At 39.7% G+C, this 15,995-nt stretch overlaps 1 protein-coding gene across 2 annotated transcripts in view; it reads right to left on the bottom strand.

Annotated features, from left to right (window-relative positions):
- Positions 1 to 15,995, bottom strand: part of limk1a (LIM domain kinase 1a) — a 54,077-nt gene that overhangs the window by 31,945 nt on the left and 6,137 nt on the right. Inside the window, exon 1 of one of the 2 annotated variants that reach the window (XM_040009036.1) lies at positions 6,015 to 11,068. The exons of the other annotated variant lie outside the window; for it this stretch is intronic. Within the exon in view, the coding sequence (XP_039864970.1) occupies positions 6,015 to 6,103 (89 nt within the window). The 5' untranslated portion in view covers positions 6,104 to 11,068. Of the gene's footprint in view, positions 1 to 6,014; positions 11,069 to 15,995 lie in introns of those variants that run through there. 2 annotated transcript variants of the gene reach the window in all.

The raw sequence follows: 15,995 nt of genomic DNA, 5'->3' as shown, positions 1-15,995 counted from the left end.
ATTAAATTAAGTCTGTGTCTATATTGGGAGTTTTTGAACAGTCCTTTTTATCAGATTTGCAATGATTAGTTAGTAAATTAGTTAAATTAGTTTATTTTAATTAGTTTTGTTGTCAATTAGCCAATTTGCAGGGAAATTGATCCACAAATATTTAGATTGATCTGTTGTTTAAGTTGCTTGTCAAGGAAAGTGCACTATTGAAAAAATATTTAGTGTTTGCAGGTTGTGAGAATACATTGTTCATCTCACAGCAAAATTTAAAAAAGGAGTATCTTTGGGTTCTGGACTGCTTAGCAGGACACTTAAACACATTCACTTGGGCTCTGGAAAATTTTAACACTTTTCATACTAAAGGAAGAAATTAATCTCAAAAAGACAGGATAATTCAACAGCGAGAAGAATTTCCTGCACTTCTACAGGTTTGCGTCAATCAGGAATACACAGCAGACGCGCAGACAGACAATGAATAATTTATTGGGGATAAATGTCCACATTATTTCAGCTGTCATGGCGAGGCTGAACTGACATGCAGAGCTTTGTGCTCGTAAATATAAATCTGCACTGTAGCAAATACAAAAGGAAGCAAGATTACAATTATTTTCTCCCACATGTAATCAAAGTAGACATCAGGTTTAAAGTAGTAAGTAACCTCAAGATTTTTTTAAAGGCTTAATTTAAATAAGTTTATAAAATGCCATTTAACTGCCCATAGACTAGCCTGACATACTGAACCAGTCTGCTCAGCTCAGCATCACTGAATACAACGTGAGATAAGAAAGAAAGGGCTGCATTTGTGAAGCTGGAACGGCACAGTTTTGGATATGTTGCCTGTATTTTTTCTTGACTAAAATATACACCAATAAATTCCCATATTACATATTCTAAATATATGCAAGTACTATCGCCTCAGTTTGAGCTAACTTGCTAGTACGTGAAAACATGTCTTAGATTTTATTCTCTGATGACTCGAACGCCTCGCAGTGAAGTAAAAGCAAACAAGTCTCCCACACAAACACCGCCGCCCACCCGGTCCTGGTCAGCATTTTGTGATGTGTCTTTGTGTGTGGGTGTGTACATATAACCACAGGTCATTAAATGAGGTGAAGGCTGAGGTGGCTACAGGAAACGGGAGGGCTCAAAAGGAAACAGTATGTGTGTATGGGACTGCTGCACCTCCCAAACACGCACGCGCGTGCCAGCACACACAAGCATCTCTTCATCAATTATTAAATCTTCCATCATCCGAGTCAAGCTCAGGACATCCATCTTCCTTCTATCTGCAAAGACAGATGAAATGCTGAGAGTACCTATGATCAATAAGCCAATAAACAGGTCTGCCCAGAAAAATCTAGAAGAATTAGACAACGGACATCAAACGTGTATGATATTTGACGGTGATAGAAACAAATTTGCCTACTGTGCAAAAACCCCAGAGTGAGCACTCAGCTGTTGTTACTGTGTGTGGAGGACAGGCTCAAATCAACCTCAGGCAAAAGAGAAAGGAGCACTGAGACGGAGGGGTGGTCTCACACACACATACATGCACACACAGGGGGGAAAGTCAAGCTGAGGAAACGACTGTCTGGGGGACGCCCCTCAAAGGAGACATAAATAGATTAGACTGCTGGTCTGGAGCCAAATTTCCACTCCTGATATTTTCCCAGGAAGGAAAGGAGGATGTCCAACATGTCAGTGACATAAAAGGATCATGTGCGTTAAAACTCTGACTATGAGGACTTTTTTCTGTCTGAGCTGGACTCTTTGATTCAGTCAGCCTTTACACATTAACACACAGCACAGACACATTCATCAGGCCCATTCCCACGCGCCCCCTCTTCATCACCCTCCCCCTGCCTGGTTCCCCCTTCCTCCTTCTCCACGGCAACACAAAATGCCACAACAATGATGTCACCCTCTCTCATAAAAAACCAGGCATTACCTCATCACCTTCTGCTCACCCTCAGTCTCACTCTATTGGGTGGTACCCGGAAATCAGCGCAGCCAATCAGGCTTCACCCCGCTCCCCTGACCTTGGCAGACTCAGCAGCATCCACACTCACGCTGACCCCTCATGTTTTCTGCTACTCTTAAGGAATTGAGAACCAGCCAAGGAGATCGGGCTGTGCATTTTAAACAGTAAATATAATGACATCCTCCTGAGGCTCAACTCTGCTGAGCAAGTGTTTCAGCCCGTGGGAGAGACTCTTTATTCCAGGCCCGGCGGTCTATTCAGCTGGTAAACAGGAGCTCTGGCAGACTGTGAGTGAATGGAGTGCATGGCAGCAGTTTCCTTTGTGACTGCTAAGCCATGTAGACTGACCGATTGTCAGTGCAGTCGGCTCGCTGGCCGTCTCACTTGTTCCATCGAGGAAGATGATAAAAGGTATCTGGGGGCTTTGGGAGAGCTGTTTAGTAGGTCTCATTCAGTAGCAGGTTTCTTTTACAGACCAACTCCAAGCTTAAACACTAACACATGAAATGAAACCAGTGAATTGTTCAGTGGTTATAACAGTACCTCACTGAAAAAGCTTTATCCGGACACTTACTGTTAGCATTAATCATGAGAACCAATGCTATGAGCTCAAAGTATGAGGTTATGTGGTTGGACAGGTGAGTCACACACCAGACTATTTTTGCTGAATTATCAACAACTACATGGACCACTAAAAAACAAAACAAAGACTTTTAATAGGATTTATGCAAAATTCTTATCAATTTTGTTCTCAAAATGCATTTTTCTAGCATGGGTTTAACTGAGATGCCACTTTAAAATTTGGAGGACTTTGCACATGTAGAAAACTACATTAGCTAGTTCTCCACTGCTAATCTTTTAGGGCAAATATCTGGTACCATGGCTCTGTGAATGTGGACTCTCAGGCTTGTTGCATGGAACATATTTGAATGTTTGCAGATTTGGAGGCCTGCAGAAACCACAAATTTGCAGGTAGGCGACTAATGTTTTGTTTACAGCTTCTCATAAACAAAAGCACATAGTGATGACATTCTCTCTCGTTTAACCAGCCTTAAACATAAGCAGATTTAGATTTGGTACATGGTGTCATACCAGGAAAGTATCACACTGAAGTTAAATGTGTTTTTCTGGTTTCAAACTGTCTGTGAAGCAATTCACCTGATTTAGACAACTTCAAAGAACATATAACTATATTAATATTAATAATAATAATAATAATGATAAACCAACTCAATGTATAATTTAGAAAGCTATATTAGGACAATAGGGACCTGAAATTTTGCATAATTCCTTATAGAAGGTGTATCTTTCCCCTGGAATATTTTAAACTTGATAAACTGAGACAGAATCAACCCAGTTACTGATGCTGCTCCACTTTACTGAACCTGAAGTGTGTCCTTCTTGGCTCCCCCTTCTAATCATACATTATGAGACTCAAGCAGAGTAAACATACAGTTACCAGCACATGCACACTTCATTTAAAAGGATTTACTTGTTTGTCTCGTCTTTGTCTATGATGTATGTGACTTTATTGTTACAGTTGTGTTTTTGTTTGTTTCATAAAAATAAAATGATACAAAAAAGAAAAAAATTAGTGAATCATGGATGTGTGTGGATTTTATAGTTCTGTTTCTGGACTCATTAATCGTGTCGTTGTTTCTGGTTTGGTGTCACAGAGTCCTCTACTGCGTCACATGGCAGTTTTATTTTCCCCCCAACAGACGGTAGTGTGGGTAAGGCATCACAGGTGGGTGTGGACAGCCGGGTGAGAGTTGAAAGTTGAAAGAAAATGATTTTTGTTAGGAGGAAAAAACAAAACAATGATGCTACTGCCCGGACATTTAGATAAACTTTAGTTTGGGCCCTATTGTTTTTTACACTCCTGTTAACAACTGCTAAAATATTTGAAGTGTAGGGTGTGAAGTTTTTTGGCTTTCAAACTAATCTACATGCTGAACTATTAATGGGCTGTTCTCAACACAATCATGCTGCAAAACTAGAACATCTTTATTCTTGTGAGCTTAGCTTAGCTTATTTTTTGTCCCTGTAAAATGATGAAGGTCAGATATGAAACTGGCAGGACTCTTTCAACAGTGACAAAATGTGGACTTTAATATTCTTCATCTTTTTTAATCCCATTCAGGGTTTAAGTCTGGACTCCATCTCCTCCAAACAGAACAAAATTGAATTTTTAAAGTGTGATTAAAGCACAGGAGCGAGTGCCAAAGGTTAGAGCTGGGAAAAAGGCGATTAATAAAAATACACCCGTCACACAGGACGACTTTTTCCTCCCCGCTGCAAATATTATCAGCCGGCATGAACTCCAGATATGAATTTGACGAGGTGCAGGCAGAGGAAGGAGACTCATATGATGTTTTTCTAGATTTTCAAAAGCTACAATTGCGGCCATTAAACAACACAGGAAATGTTAAATGTTGTCCAATATCCTGCAGAACTACCACATTAACACCTAAGAACTTCCTGTGATAGTCTCAAGTTCGTAAAAGAGGAAACAAGTAATGACTTTCTATTTCCTCAAAAGAGGAAGTCAATACAATTTGAGTAAATATTGGAAGAAAAACTTGACAAAAAATAAGTTGCATCACCAAACGTCTTTGTTAGAGAAGCAAACACGGTGAAAAAAATATGAAAACAGACTTAACAGAACAGAGCATCGGAGTAAGTATAATAGTTAATTCTTTCACAGAGAAAAACTAATCATAAAATTAAATACACAACCATCGAAACTGACTTTATTTTCCCAGTTTGACCAGCGTTTTAGGGCTCAGACGTATCCCACCGTCATCTCTGTTGTTAATGAGAGGACTGAGTGTCCCCTCAGAGTGCCTGGTTGTTCTGGATAATGCTTACATTATCTTCTAAGACACAAACAGCCAAAAAATAAATAAATGAGCTAAGCCCAGAAAGTGCATTCTCATCTAGTACGTGACTCACAAAAAACACACGACTTTGCTCGAGGGTGGTGACGTAAGCACGTCTATCCGATAAAAAAAACACAACGACATTGAGCCCGCGGTGTCAGTCACATGTGGGACAGCAGCGTTTGATTCATGGTGGCACTTTTAAAAGAGGGAAGTCAGGAAGTTCAGGGGCTTTTGCATCCAGAGAGACGGAAGTGTGAACGACACCGAGGACTGACGTGTGCCGGCACTTTGGAGAAGTGAGAGATCATTTAAGAGAAATGAGTTAATTTCAGTTACTGCATCACCCTCAAGTGCATTCCTAAAGACTGTTGGTCAGAATATATACAAGGAACATAGTTCATGCATATCAGAATACACTTAGTGCTGCTTTTCATGCCAGCACAGAGAAAGTGAAAGACACTCCTAACCAACCACCACACTTTCTCTTTGGGGTTAGTTTACTGCCTTTTTTTGTCTAATAATTAATTGGGTTTTGAGCTGCACCAAGAAAAAAATATATATAAAGATGAGAATATTAATAAGTCACTAATATATTACCAGTAAATAAATCCATAGTGAAAATAATCACTAGTTACAAGTCACTTTTTAGGACAAATTTAGCCATAAACTCAATTCTTAGTCCAACTTTTTTGACAGAATTAAGCAAATACATTTTTCATTAATCTGTTCCTGTTAATTAGTCTAATCATTTAATTATTTTTTAAATGATTTATAATGCGAAAATGAAGATGTTGAGTTTTGACGATGGTCGCGTACACTTTTGAACAGTTAGTCCAACAGAAACATCCTCCTTTAAACAGTTTTTATATATTTTATACTTTAAACACTTCATCAGCTTGGAAAATAATGGTTTGTCAAGGTAAATAGGGTTAAATAAAGTTTTGAAAACTGCAACACTATCAAATAAGACCAACAAAAAGACAGCCAGAACAAAAAGTCCACAAAAAGTTCTACACTTGTTTAGTACTTTGGACTAAACAAGAGTTTTCGAATAAGCTCGGAGCACGACTTACGTCCAAGCTAAAGTTCTGTTTTGCTCTCAGCAGCTCAAACATCATTGTTATCATCTATAAACATAGACTGATGGGTGCACTCACACTCTGGGCTGCCTGCTGCGTTGCTTCTTTGCTGACATGTCACCCGAGGGAGCAAAGGCGTTGTTTAGACAGTCCGAAGACAGACTCATGTCAGCAGCTCTGATGTTTGACTCACTAAGCTCGCCCAGCTTCACGGCCTCGCTGTCACAAGCGTCAGTGTCTCTCCCTTCCTCTGCTTCCTCTCTGAGTGCAGCTGTGTACAGAGAGGGTCACACTTCTTTATCAGCCACTTCCTGCTCTCGTCCTCTGGGAGACTCGACCCTGTGACAGCAGAGGCTTTGCCCACAGCGGCCCTGCCTTCCTCGCAGCAGCTCATTTCTTCTGTTTAAACTTCATGAGGCAAATTTCCTGCACTCGTCAATACATTTAAAGGCTGTGGCGGAGCAAATCAAATTTTCCTCTTATCCATCATCTATTAAACCCTTCCACGGCCTCTCAAACTATTAGATTTACCAACCTCTTCACAGGAGCACCAGAGAGCTTCGTTTTATGAAGGATGGGGTGAGGTGAAGAGAGGAAGCAGCTCCTGAGCAAGGTGTAACCTTACTCACAGAGAAATCAGCAACCCGTTGAAGCTAGTTTCTAACCCAGAAAAAGGAGGGAAAAAAATGCCACCCAATTCAAAATTTCAGGTCATCGTCTCAAAATTTTCATTTAGTAACTTAAAATTTCAATTTTATTTCTTTATTTGGAGATATTTTCCCAGAAGTTTGGAGTCCAAATGTTTGAGGTAACTAACTCCAAATATGAGATAATAACCTAAAGTTTTGACTTACGCTGGCTGAGCGGTGGAGACAAGCTTCCACAGTAACCACATTCAAACCAGTCAGACAGCAGAGTCTTTAGTGATAAGCTGATATCAGCCAATCAACATGTTTTTGAGATAGTTCAGAAATAGAATCAGTCACAGTTAGTCCACACATCAAATTACCTTCAGCACATAATCATGTTAACAAATTACTGTTCCTGCAGGAAACAGAAGCAGGTTAGCATTTTTTTATTCATCTGTTTTCAAGGAAACAATCGCCATGCTCTTATTTTGAAAGTTTAGTTACCGCTTGCTCACTGGTCAGCCCCTCATTGTGGAAGCCCTGATGAATGAAGCTTGTGTCTGCCACAGACCCCCCACCACATCCATAAGTCATATTTCTTTATTATGTCTAATAATAATTTTGATTCAAACCTCTGAGTAAGTCAGAATTTTGACATAACCCCAAATTTTGAGGAAAAAATATAAAAATAGTAAAATAGTTTTAAAAAAGTATATACTGTATATTCAGCAGCGTAAAGAAGCCCCCATAAGTTAGAGCTCCATCAGCACTTTAGAGGCAGCTAATAAGCTTACATGTTAAAGATTTAGTGAAGTAATTTACTTACAAAAGAACTTCGCAACACTCGCGCTTCAAGTTTTACTTTTCTGCTGCTATATTTTTCCACACATTTCATTTGTTTGACAGAATTATTGTGCATGTTTGGGATTTTTGGAGTTTTAGTGTTATTTTGGGAAGTGTTTTCTGTTTGGTTTCATTTTCTCAGTTTTTTATTGATTCCAGTAAAAGAGCTTTTGTGTGATTTGTTGTGGTTTTGAACACTTAGAGAATTATTCAAGTTTCTGTTTAAGTTTTCTGTTTTGTTATTTAGGATTAGGATTACTGCTCTAATCTCCTCAATATTTTATAGTATTAGTATTTTAATGAGATTTTTCTGGGGGTTAGTTGTCATTGTGTTTTCTGAGGTCTGTGAGTTCAGCATACCTGGGGTCTATTTCTGTTATCTGGAGTCACTCACCCTAAGATTAGCAATCCAGTAATCGGTTATCTGCTCTGTATGTTAACCCAGGGTTTCCCCTGCATGTTCACATGGAAGCGGGGGTGATGCCAGCAGAGCAGCTGATTTCACAAAGGAAAATGAAACTATTATTCCAATATTAATAGGTTAAACAGGTTGACCGAAAGCAGCAACATGAAAGAAAGAGCACCATATATTTAAAGCACTGAATGAACATGTGTGCACTTTAAGTGCTTTGTCCAATGAGGCTGTCAAAAAGAGGCTACATTAAGACAGTTTAGCTTATCTGAAGCCAGGAAAGATAGCGGGCAAAAATGCTGACTGTCAGTCCAACAACTCTATCATTAACACATGGGATAATCCGATGGATTATCATCAAGTGTTTCTTTAAATTAGGGTTTAAAAGACAATTTCAGTTTTTATTCTTTAAACCGCAGCCTGGGTGGTGTAAGTAAAAAAAATCAAACAAAGGCTTCGACTATGTGTGAAGTTGATATGGGATCAATAAGTACTGATAGCTGCTCTGTTTTGGGATCATCATATTATTGCTTTCAAAAAATTAATTTCAAAAATGAAATGGTTACATATAAGAAGATTCAGGGGAAACACAAAAACTTTGAATAGTACTAAAAAAATGTAAACTCTCCCTACTCACCATGCACCAAAGTCTCAGGGATCTTCCAGAAATGCTCTACAGCAGCATGAGTTACCATGGCAAAATACCACAGTGAGAAACAACCCACATTAACATGATCAAAACCCAGGATTAATTCTAGTTACCTGGGTAACTTCATTAAATATTGCTTCATAGTTACAGGCCTCAGGTGTCTAGTATTTTAAGATTGTTGTCATTGCCCTCCCCCCTTTATCCCTGGGTGTTTCCTTCCCATACTTTGTACTGAGGCTAAGCAAAAACTGCATTACCAGCAGGGGGTAGATACAAAGTCTGTAGAGAGCAAAAAACGGTTTAAGTAAATTCTAGGGCCGGAAACGATTAAGCTAGGGGGCTAATATGTGTATAAGTGTAAATGTGTTAATAATGTCTGTTCAAACACCCACTTGTGATTATTTTCATGTTGGCGTGAAATAAAATAGCTCCCACTGCTGTTACTGTAGCTTACTGCAAATTCTGCATTCGCGTATAATGGACACAGGGGACCGGCGTGTCTATTACACGTTTTCTTGTTATAGCGGGTTGGGCTAGGATTAGCATCCTTTGTCTTACTTTGTAGTTTGCTCTCTGTGATGGCCTGTTTCATTTTTGCTTCCTCTGTGTCTTCACTTCATTGATTGTGTTCAGCCCTGTCTCGTTTCCTGTGTCTTATTCCTTATCAGATTTCTGTGTGAGTATACACTCAGCACTCACTTTATTAGGTACAACTGGTTTTGTACTCCCACTGAGAACGCAACGTCTAGATGAACAGAATCAGCTTTCTGGGATTTCCTTACCCAGATGATTGATCATGTATCAAGACATTAACACAAATGTTTAGTCACCCAGTCACATGGCAGCAACTAAATGCTTTTAGGCCTGGAGACATGGTCAAGATGACTGGATTCAATAGAAAAGAATGGAAACAAACTTGTGTTTTTGTCACAGGCTGCCAGTATCAACGTGTCTAAAGATACAGTTTAAAATAGCTTCTTTGCCAAGTTGTATCCTTTTATGTGTGGACACAACACTGCTTAATTCTTGAGTGAGGTGCCTTTTATAAGCTTGAATGATCAGTGTTAAGTTGCTTAACAAAAAGGAAATTCCTCTAAAAATGCTCAGGTACAAGGACAGGACTTACATGAGTGAAAAAGCAGACAAATTCCAATGGAAAAACTCTGAAAGACCTTTGGAAAGCCTGCAGAACTACTGCTCAAGACCACTTTAAAAAAATTACAAGAAAGTCTAACTTGCAAGCAAAAACATTAAAAAATGAGGGACCGTTCAAGATTTCTGCAAAGCCCTGTATATGAAAGGATGTACAGTATTTTCTGTTAGTCAAATCCTTGTTTAATCTTTAACAAACCTTTATTTAAAACGACTTTGTTTTCCTGAGGTAGTTTTCTGTCCTTTCAGCCTGCCACTACTTGACGTCGAGTCTCCGTCACATTCTGGAGCTTCTGTTACCAGGCAGAGTTCATCTGCAGGTGAAAGCAGCTGAGTCACTGCAGCCTCTTCATGCTTTCTGTCACTGACACAATGAGTATCGCAGAGCGCTGCCACCAATAAACGATCTCAAGCACTTTTTAAAATTCATCGAGGGCTGTAATGTTTGTCCTGCAGATGTGAGTAAGCGTACAGGACAGATGGAGACGTAAATGTGTGAGTCCCACAGTGCAGGCAGAGCAGCAGACTTAAAGTATACTCATCCTTCCTTAAACCATCATAAAAAGCTCCATGTTTGTTGATAACACAGTGTGGAAACACATAAGCATTTGTGCACTATCAGCATCAGGAAAAAAACCCCACTGCAGGTGATCAGACGTGCACATGTGTAGATGTGGTGGATGAATGAAGCGGATTTTATCTAAAGTGCTAAATAAGCAGAAGCCTTTGGGGCGACGGTTGGGGTAGTGATTGTCAAGCAGAAATGGTTTTATTGCGAGCAGCAAGGGGCTGCAGCACACTGGAGAGAAAATGCAGCAGCAGTCGAGTGTTCAGAGGGAAAAATAAATATTGATTTTCAGTTCAGCTTTATCTGATTTAATGAACTCATTTTATAGCAGTTTTATTTTTTATTCTAAATTAGAAAAGTCATTATTTAGCTTTACTGTAAGCTGGTGAATCAGACTACAAGACAAACACATGGCCGTGTCAGACGAAGAGCAGAAACCATCCTATCCCCTAAATCAGAGAGGCCATAGCAGTTTGAGGTGCACTCCTTTCATAGTGATCCTGATCCACACAATTTTTCCATGGAGTTGTTTAATTCCTAAATTTAAGGTTTTCAAATCAATGGAATTTACAAAGGGACTCTCGCTGCCTTCTGACTCGTTATGGTCCTTTTAAGATATAATGAATAAATGAATAATTAAAAATCATGAAGCACTGAGACGTTCAGCATGTTTTAGTCGGACTAGTGAACTCACCACAAGATAAAATGAGAAACGTTAGTGAAGGTTATTCAGTGCCGGGGCAGCAAGAAATTAACTACAAGCCATTAAAAACGCCATAAATGTTTTTATTATTCATCAAAGTACTGTTTATTGGGTGCTGGTTTAGCTCAGTGCGTTAATCAGGCGACCACACGCCATACGGAAGAAAGCGACCGGCCCAACATGTGACTCCGATCCGCAGCCCTTTGACTTTATCTGCCCCTGCTTTCCTGTCCTTTCTTCACTGTATCTATCAAATAAAGCTGAAAAAGGCCAGAAAAACGTGAAAGTACAGCAAGTGAGGTCAAAGGTCATGGCCAGTCTGTTTACGGTGATCAAGGGGGCCACAGGCCCAGATAAATGAGAAGGCTAGCTTCAGGATGGGCATCAGACGTAAAGTCAAACATGTGGATCATATTTAAGAAAGAAAGCCTGTAACACAAATCTCTGAGTAACAAATTACAACCAACATGTTTGAATAAATCAACATAATGGAAGTTTCAGATCAGTATAGATGAATAAATATTGTGGATGCATTAATGTTGAAGAGTCTTTGTTTTGCAGTTCAGCTTTGATGTAAATGGAAAGAAAAAAAAAAAACAGTTCATACTGAGAGCTTGACTGCGATTTCCCATGAAGCCTAGCTTTCCCATGAAGCCTAGCTCCTGCTGTTTTCAGAGGAAAACTTCTTTTTTGGGTTAGGATTTAAGCTCCAGAAAGTCCCTGTCCCACTCCTCACTTTCCCACCAATGTTCAACCTTCATTTACCATGGAAATCCGTTTCTCTCTGAAGATCCTGTTCTAATTTCTATCCATTTGTGCTCTCGAGGGGGAAAACTCTCTTTTTACAGACTTCCATCACACACACAGCTTCTCTCCTGTTAATTCAACAGTTCTGGTGTGTGTAGCATCACTGCATGGTGGAGGAGCAGAAGGGCTGAAAGCTACAAGCTGATATCTGACACCTCACACAAGTGTGATGGAGCTGACACAGAGCTCACGTCTGAATCAGCTACACGAGGCTCTTGACAGCAGATAACACAAGTAAAAGTGCTTTTACTTTAAAAGTCAGGGTGGAAAAAGCATGCACAGAAGCCTGCAGCAGCCCTTCTCAGTCAGATGTAACGCCCTATCTGTGCTCACCCTGCATATAGATACCACAAACCATTGTGGACTCAACCCTACGCCAGGATGCCCTCCTCAGATTTCCCATTCAGATATCTGGCCAGGAGGAAATCATTAATGACCCACTCAGAGCTGAGTTTCAAGCCAACCCACTGACCAGCTCGGATGAACTGACGAAAAGAGGCAAGACTCGAAAACGCAGCTGGACATTTACTACCTTTACAGCCGGTCAAAATCAATAGACAATAAAGCTGAGTCAGTGCAACTATTAAAAGCTACTATCAGTGAAATGTGGCTTTTTGATTACATGTGATGCCCGTTAACAATGACCAAGAAGAGGTCTCCATGCAAATTTTTTGCACTGTAGATGAGATACAGCTGCACTGTGCCACCTGTGACCAGTGGAGGCACTGCGAGTGTGTTTGAATGTAAGCCGATCCAACTGATGACAGCTACACCGTTCGGCCAACAGATTTAGGCAGCAGCACCAGCTCTGTATTAGTATTTGTTTCTGTATAACCCCGAAGATTCTTCAACCTTTAAAATTCTCTTTTTAAAGAATTTATGTCTACACATGTGGTGATATCATCTGAGTAATTTACTGATCAAAATTTAAATGAAGGAAAAACAATGTGGTATTAGAAGAATGTGACCTTTTCAACTGCTCCTCATCTCTGTTCGAAGACAGGTGACTCTGCATTATCCACAGACTGACATTATAAGAAAGACATAACCACCAGGACCTCCATGCCTGCCATTACTTTAGGTTTTCCAGGATATCTCCAATGACCTTCTGCTATATTGACCCTCAAACTTTATTTCAAATACTAAGAATGGGTGAATTAGTAAGTTTTTGTCTTTGTCTGCCAGTCCCCATATTAAACACAGTTTCTACCTGTGTGTGGGCAGCTATCGGCCACAGGTGTATAAAATGAAGCACGTAGCCATGGGGTCTGCCTTTACAAAAATTTGTGAAAGAACTGTTTGTTCTAAAGAGCTCCTTAAATTAAGCACTGCTTAAAAGGATGTCACCTCTGCAAGTCATTTTGTGAAACTCCTTCCATCCTAGATGGAGCGACCAACTCTAACTGGTATTACTGCAAAGTGTAAGCTTTTAGGAACTCCATCATGAAGTGGCAGAGTGCATAACGTTACACAGTACATGAAGGGTACAATGCACCTCACCAATGGTCTGCGTGCCGGGAGTTTCATTGCATGTGTTTCCCATGGCCAAGCAGCTGCTGTATATATAATCTTTCGGTGGCCCAGCACATTTGTATAATGTCTGAAGAGTATGCTACAACAGACTGGGAAAAAGTCTTACAGCACGGACACAATCACAGCAAAGATGGTTAGCATGCTGCATCCATAAACAGTGAAGGTGGATGAACTACCAAGTACCTCACTTTCACTTCTAAAAATGGGGCAGAGATCTCAGGGTGCCCTGTTCCTAACAGCAGACCGCATTATCTGTCTTCAGAATACACAAACATTACAAATCGATGTAAAAACTGACCACGGGAGTCTGTTTGAATTGACTCACTTGCAGCCAGCCTCAAGTGGGCACTGGATGAATTGTAGTTTTCATGTCTGTACTTTTTCATGATAGCGCACCCGAATCTGTGAATATACATCGGTGTCTGAGTTGCATTCAGGGTAATGTAGGCAGTGTGGTTGGGAAAAGGGGATAACAAAGTGTGGAACAAAAAAAAACCCTAAAACACACTAAAAAAAACCTCTGTTTATACAACAGTTTGAAAAGCTGGTTTTCAGACTGCTGAGAATGAATTATAGTACATTTGGAGGAAGTCACATCTGGTAGTCACATCTGTTATACGTGACCATCATTGACCCTGTTTGACCTACAGTGCTTATTTTGGCTTTAGTTAAGACATTTTTAATCCTCACGTCAGTACACTTCATTATTTATGCATTTAATTTACTTCTATGTGTAAACCATTGTGTGCATGTGTTTATATGCACTGTTCTGCCTGAGCTGTTTTCTATCTTGGTCAGAACCCACTCAAAAATCAACTTTTCAATCTCAGATTATTTTTTATTTTCTTAATTAATTATGAAATTAAAAAAAAAACAAGATAAAGTAATAGTGATCAGAGGCACAGAGGCTCACTTGTGAAGCTTTGAGTGCTTAAACAGCAGGAGGACTCCTCAGCGAGTGGCTGTTTGTTCTCCTGCTTCTCACAAACAAGGTTATCTCCATGAAGGATGTGAGATGAGTAGAGACAAGAGAAAGAGAAGGAAACGTTACATAAGATCATCAGTAAGAAAAGCAGCGACAGCGTTTGTGTCCTGTTAATCAAAAAAAACTAAACAGTCATTTAAAAATAAGCCCACTTTTAAAGTTAATAATCTCCACTCGCGAAACTAAGTGACAGTCCTGGACTGTTTATATCCAGTTTAGTTTAATTAGGAAAATATTAAACAATGGATGTTGAATATGGAGCTGCTGAGCAGGAAGAAAAGAGGAAAACCACAGAGAAACTAAATGGATGTAGCGACGGAGTACACACAGAGGGTTGGTGTGACAGAGGATTTTAGGCATAGGGTGAGATAGAGGCAGATGAGCCGCTGTGGCGACCACTAAAAGGAGTAGCGAAATGATGGAGGAAATCTACAGAATTAATATGTTTACTACAGGGAAATTCCTCCCAGAAATCTGCGTGATTATTTCTGGTATTTCATAAAAACACATTTTTCCTTGGCTCTGCCTTGCTGAAGGAATCGATCACCATTAGTGCATCTGAAACATCTGCGACTACGTCTTAATTTGTCTGCTCCGAGCTTCGTGTCACATGACCCAAGGCGGCTGCATTGACTGAATGTTAAGTGACGCCTGCACTTTAACTTTCTTTTAAACTTAGGACAGCATGCAGCAGTCTTAACATAAGAGCTCCTAATGAAAGATATTTAACAGAGAGGATGAAAAGTAACAGGAGACGAACAACACTCTTTGCTTTCCTTTCAGACCATAAAGTCTTTTGTGATAGCTGGAAGCTTGTTTATACAGAAGAAGACTGACCTATTAAATATTAAATCTATTTAATGAATGGATGGATCTGGACTCTAATGCAAGCTCCAACATTTGATATTCAGTTGCAGAAATGTTAAAAACTTCTGTGTTTTGTCTACCAGGATAGGATCAGTTCTGCTCATGAAAATCAATTAAAATTCAAAAATGTTAATAGATTTCTTTCACACAGAGACACACACAGTCTCTCTGCCCACACACAACATGGTGTAGTGCAAGTTACCAGAATCTGAGTCTGAAACTAAAACCTGCTTGTTCATTTTTCCAAATCCACGGACTGTAGAAATGTTCATATGGGGGTGGCTTTAGGTTTGACGCAAGAGTTCAACCAACGTATGCTTCAACGGAGTAAGAACGACTCCCTTTGGTTGATTAGGAGAAAAAGTCTTGAGCAACTTCAGGTATGCGAGTGCCTCTATGAGTTGCTCTGGTTTGTGTAAATAAAATTGCGTAACAGGTTTTCAGACAGGTCAAGTCTGAACGTTTCTGTAACTATCTGTAATGAAGTCAAAGTACAGAGAACAGCACTCATATGGCAAACTTAAAGACAATATTTATGTTTTATAAGTATTGTATGTTTTTAGGAATTAAATAAAGTTTTATTTATACATGCTGTTTTTGTTGTTATTGGTCTTTTGCACACTATGGGGCAGTTACCTGCTGGGTTACTGCATTTAAAGGGATTTAAGGGGAAGGGGTTAAATCGTTCAGGTCAAAAATGCAACAGTTAACAATGTAAGGTTAGGCTGCATAACTGATAGTCAACTGGGACAAGAATTGCATGAAGAGGCGAAGGCAAAGTTTGGACTTGTGAGTATTTTGAGCGCACAGCTGTGGAGCACGCGTCAGAAACTGCTTAGGTAATGTGGTAAAGTACCAGCTTATTAGAAAGCTGTTATGGCAAGTCTTGATCACATGACCTCAGAAGCCTA

This window comes from Simochromis diagramma, unplaced genomic scaffold, assembly GCF_900408965.1.
Source record: "Simochromis diagramma unplaced genomic scaffold, fSimDia1.1 OVJJ01000344.1, whole genome shotgun sequence".
NCBI classification, from domain to species: Eukaryota; Metazoa; Chordata; class Actinopteri; order Cichliformes; family Cichlidae; genus Simochromis; species Simochromis diagramma.
Note: the sequence above shows the minus strand (reverse complement) of the source record. Positions and strands in the feature narration are given on the sequence as shown.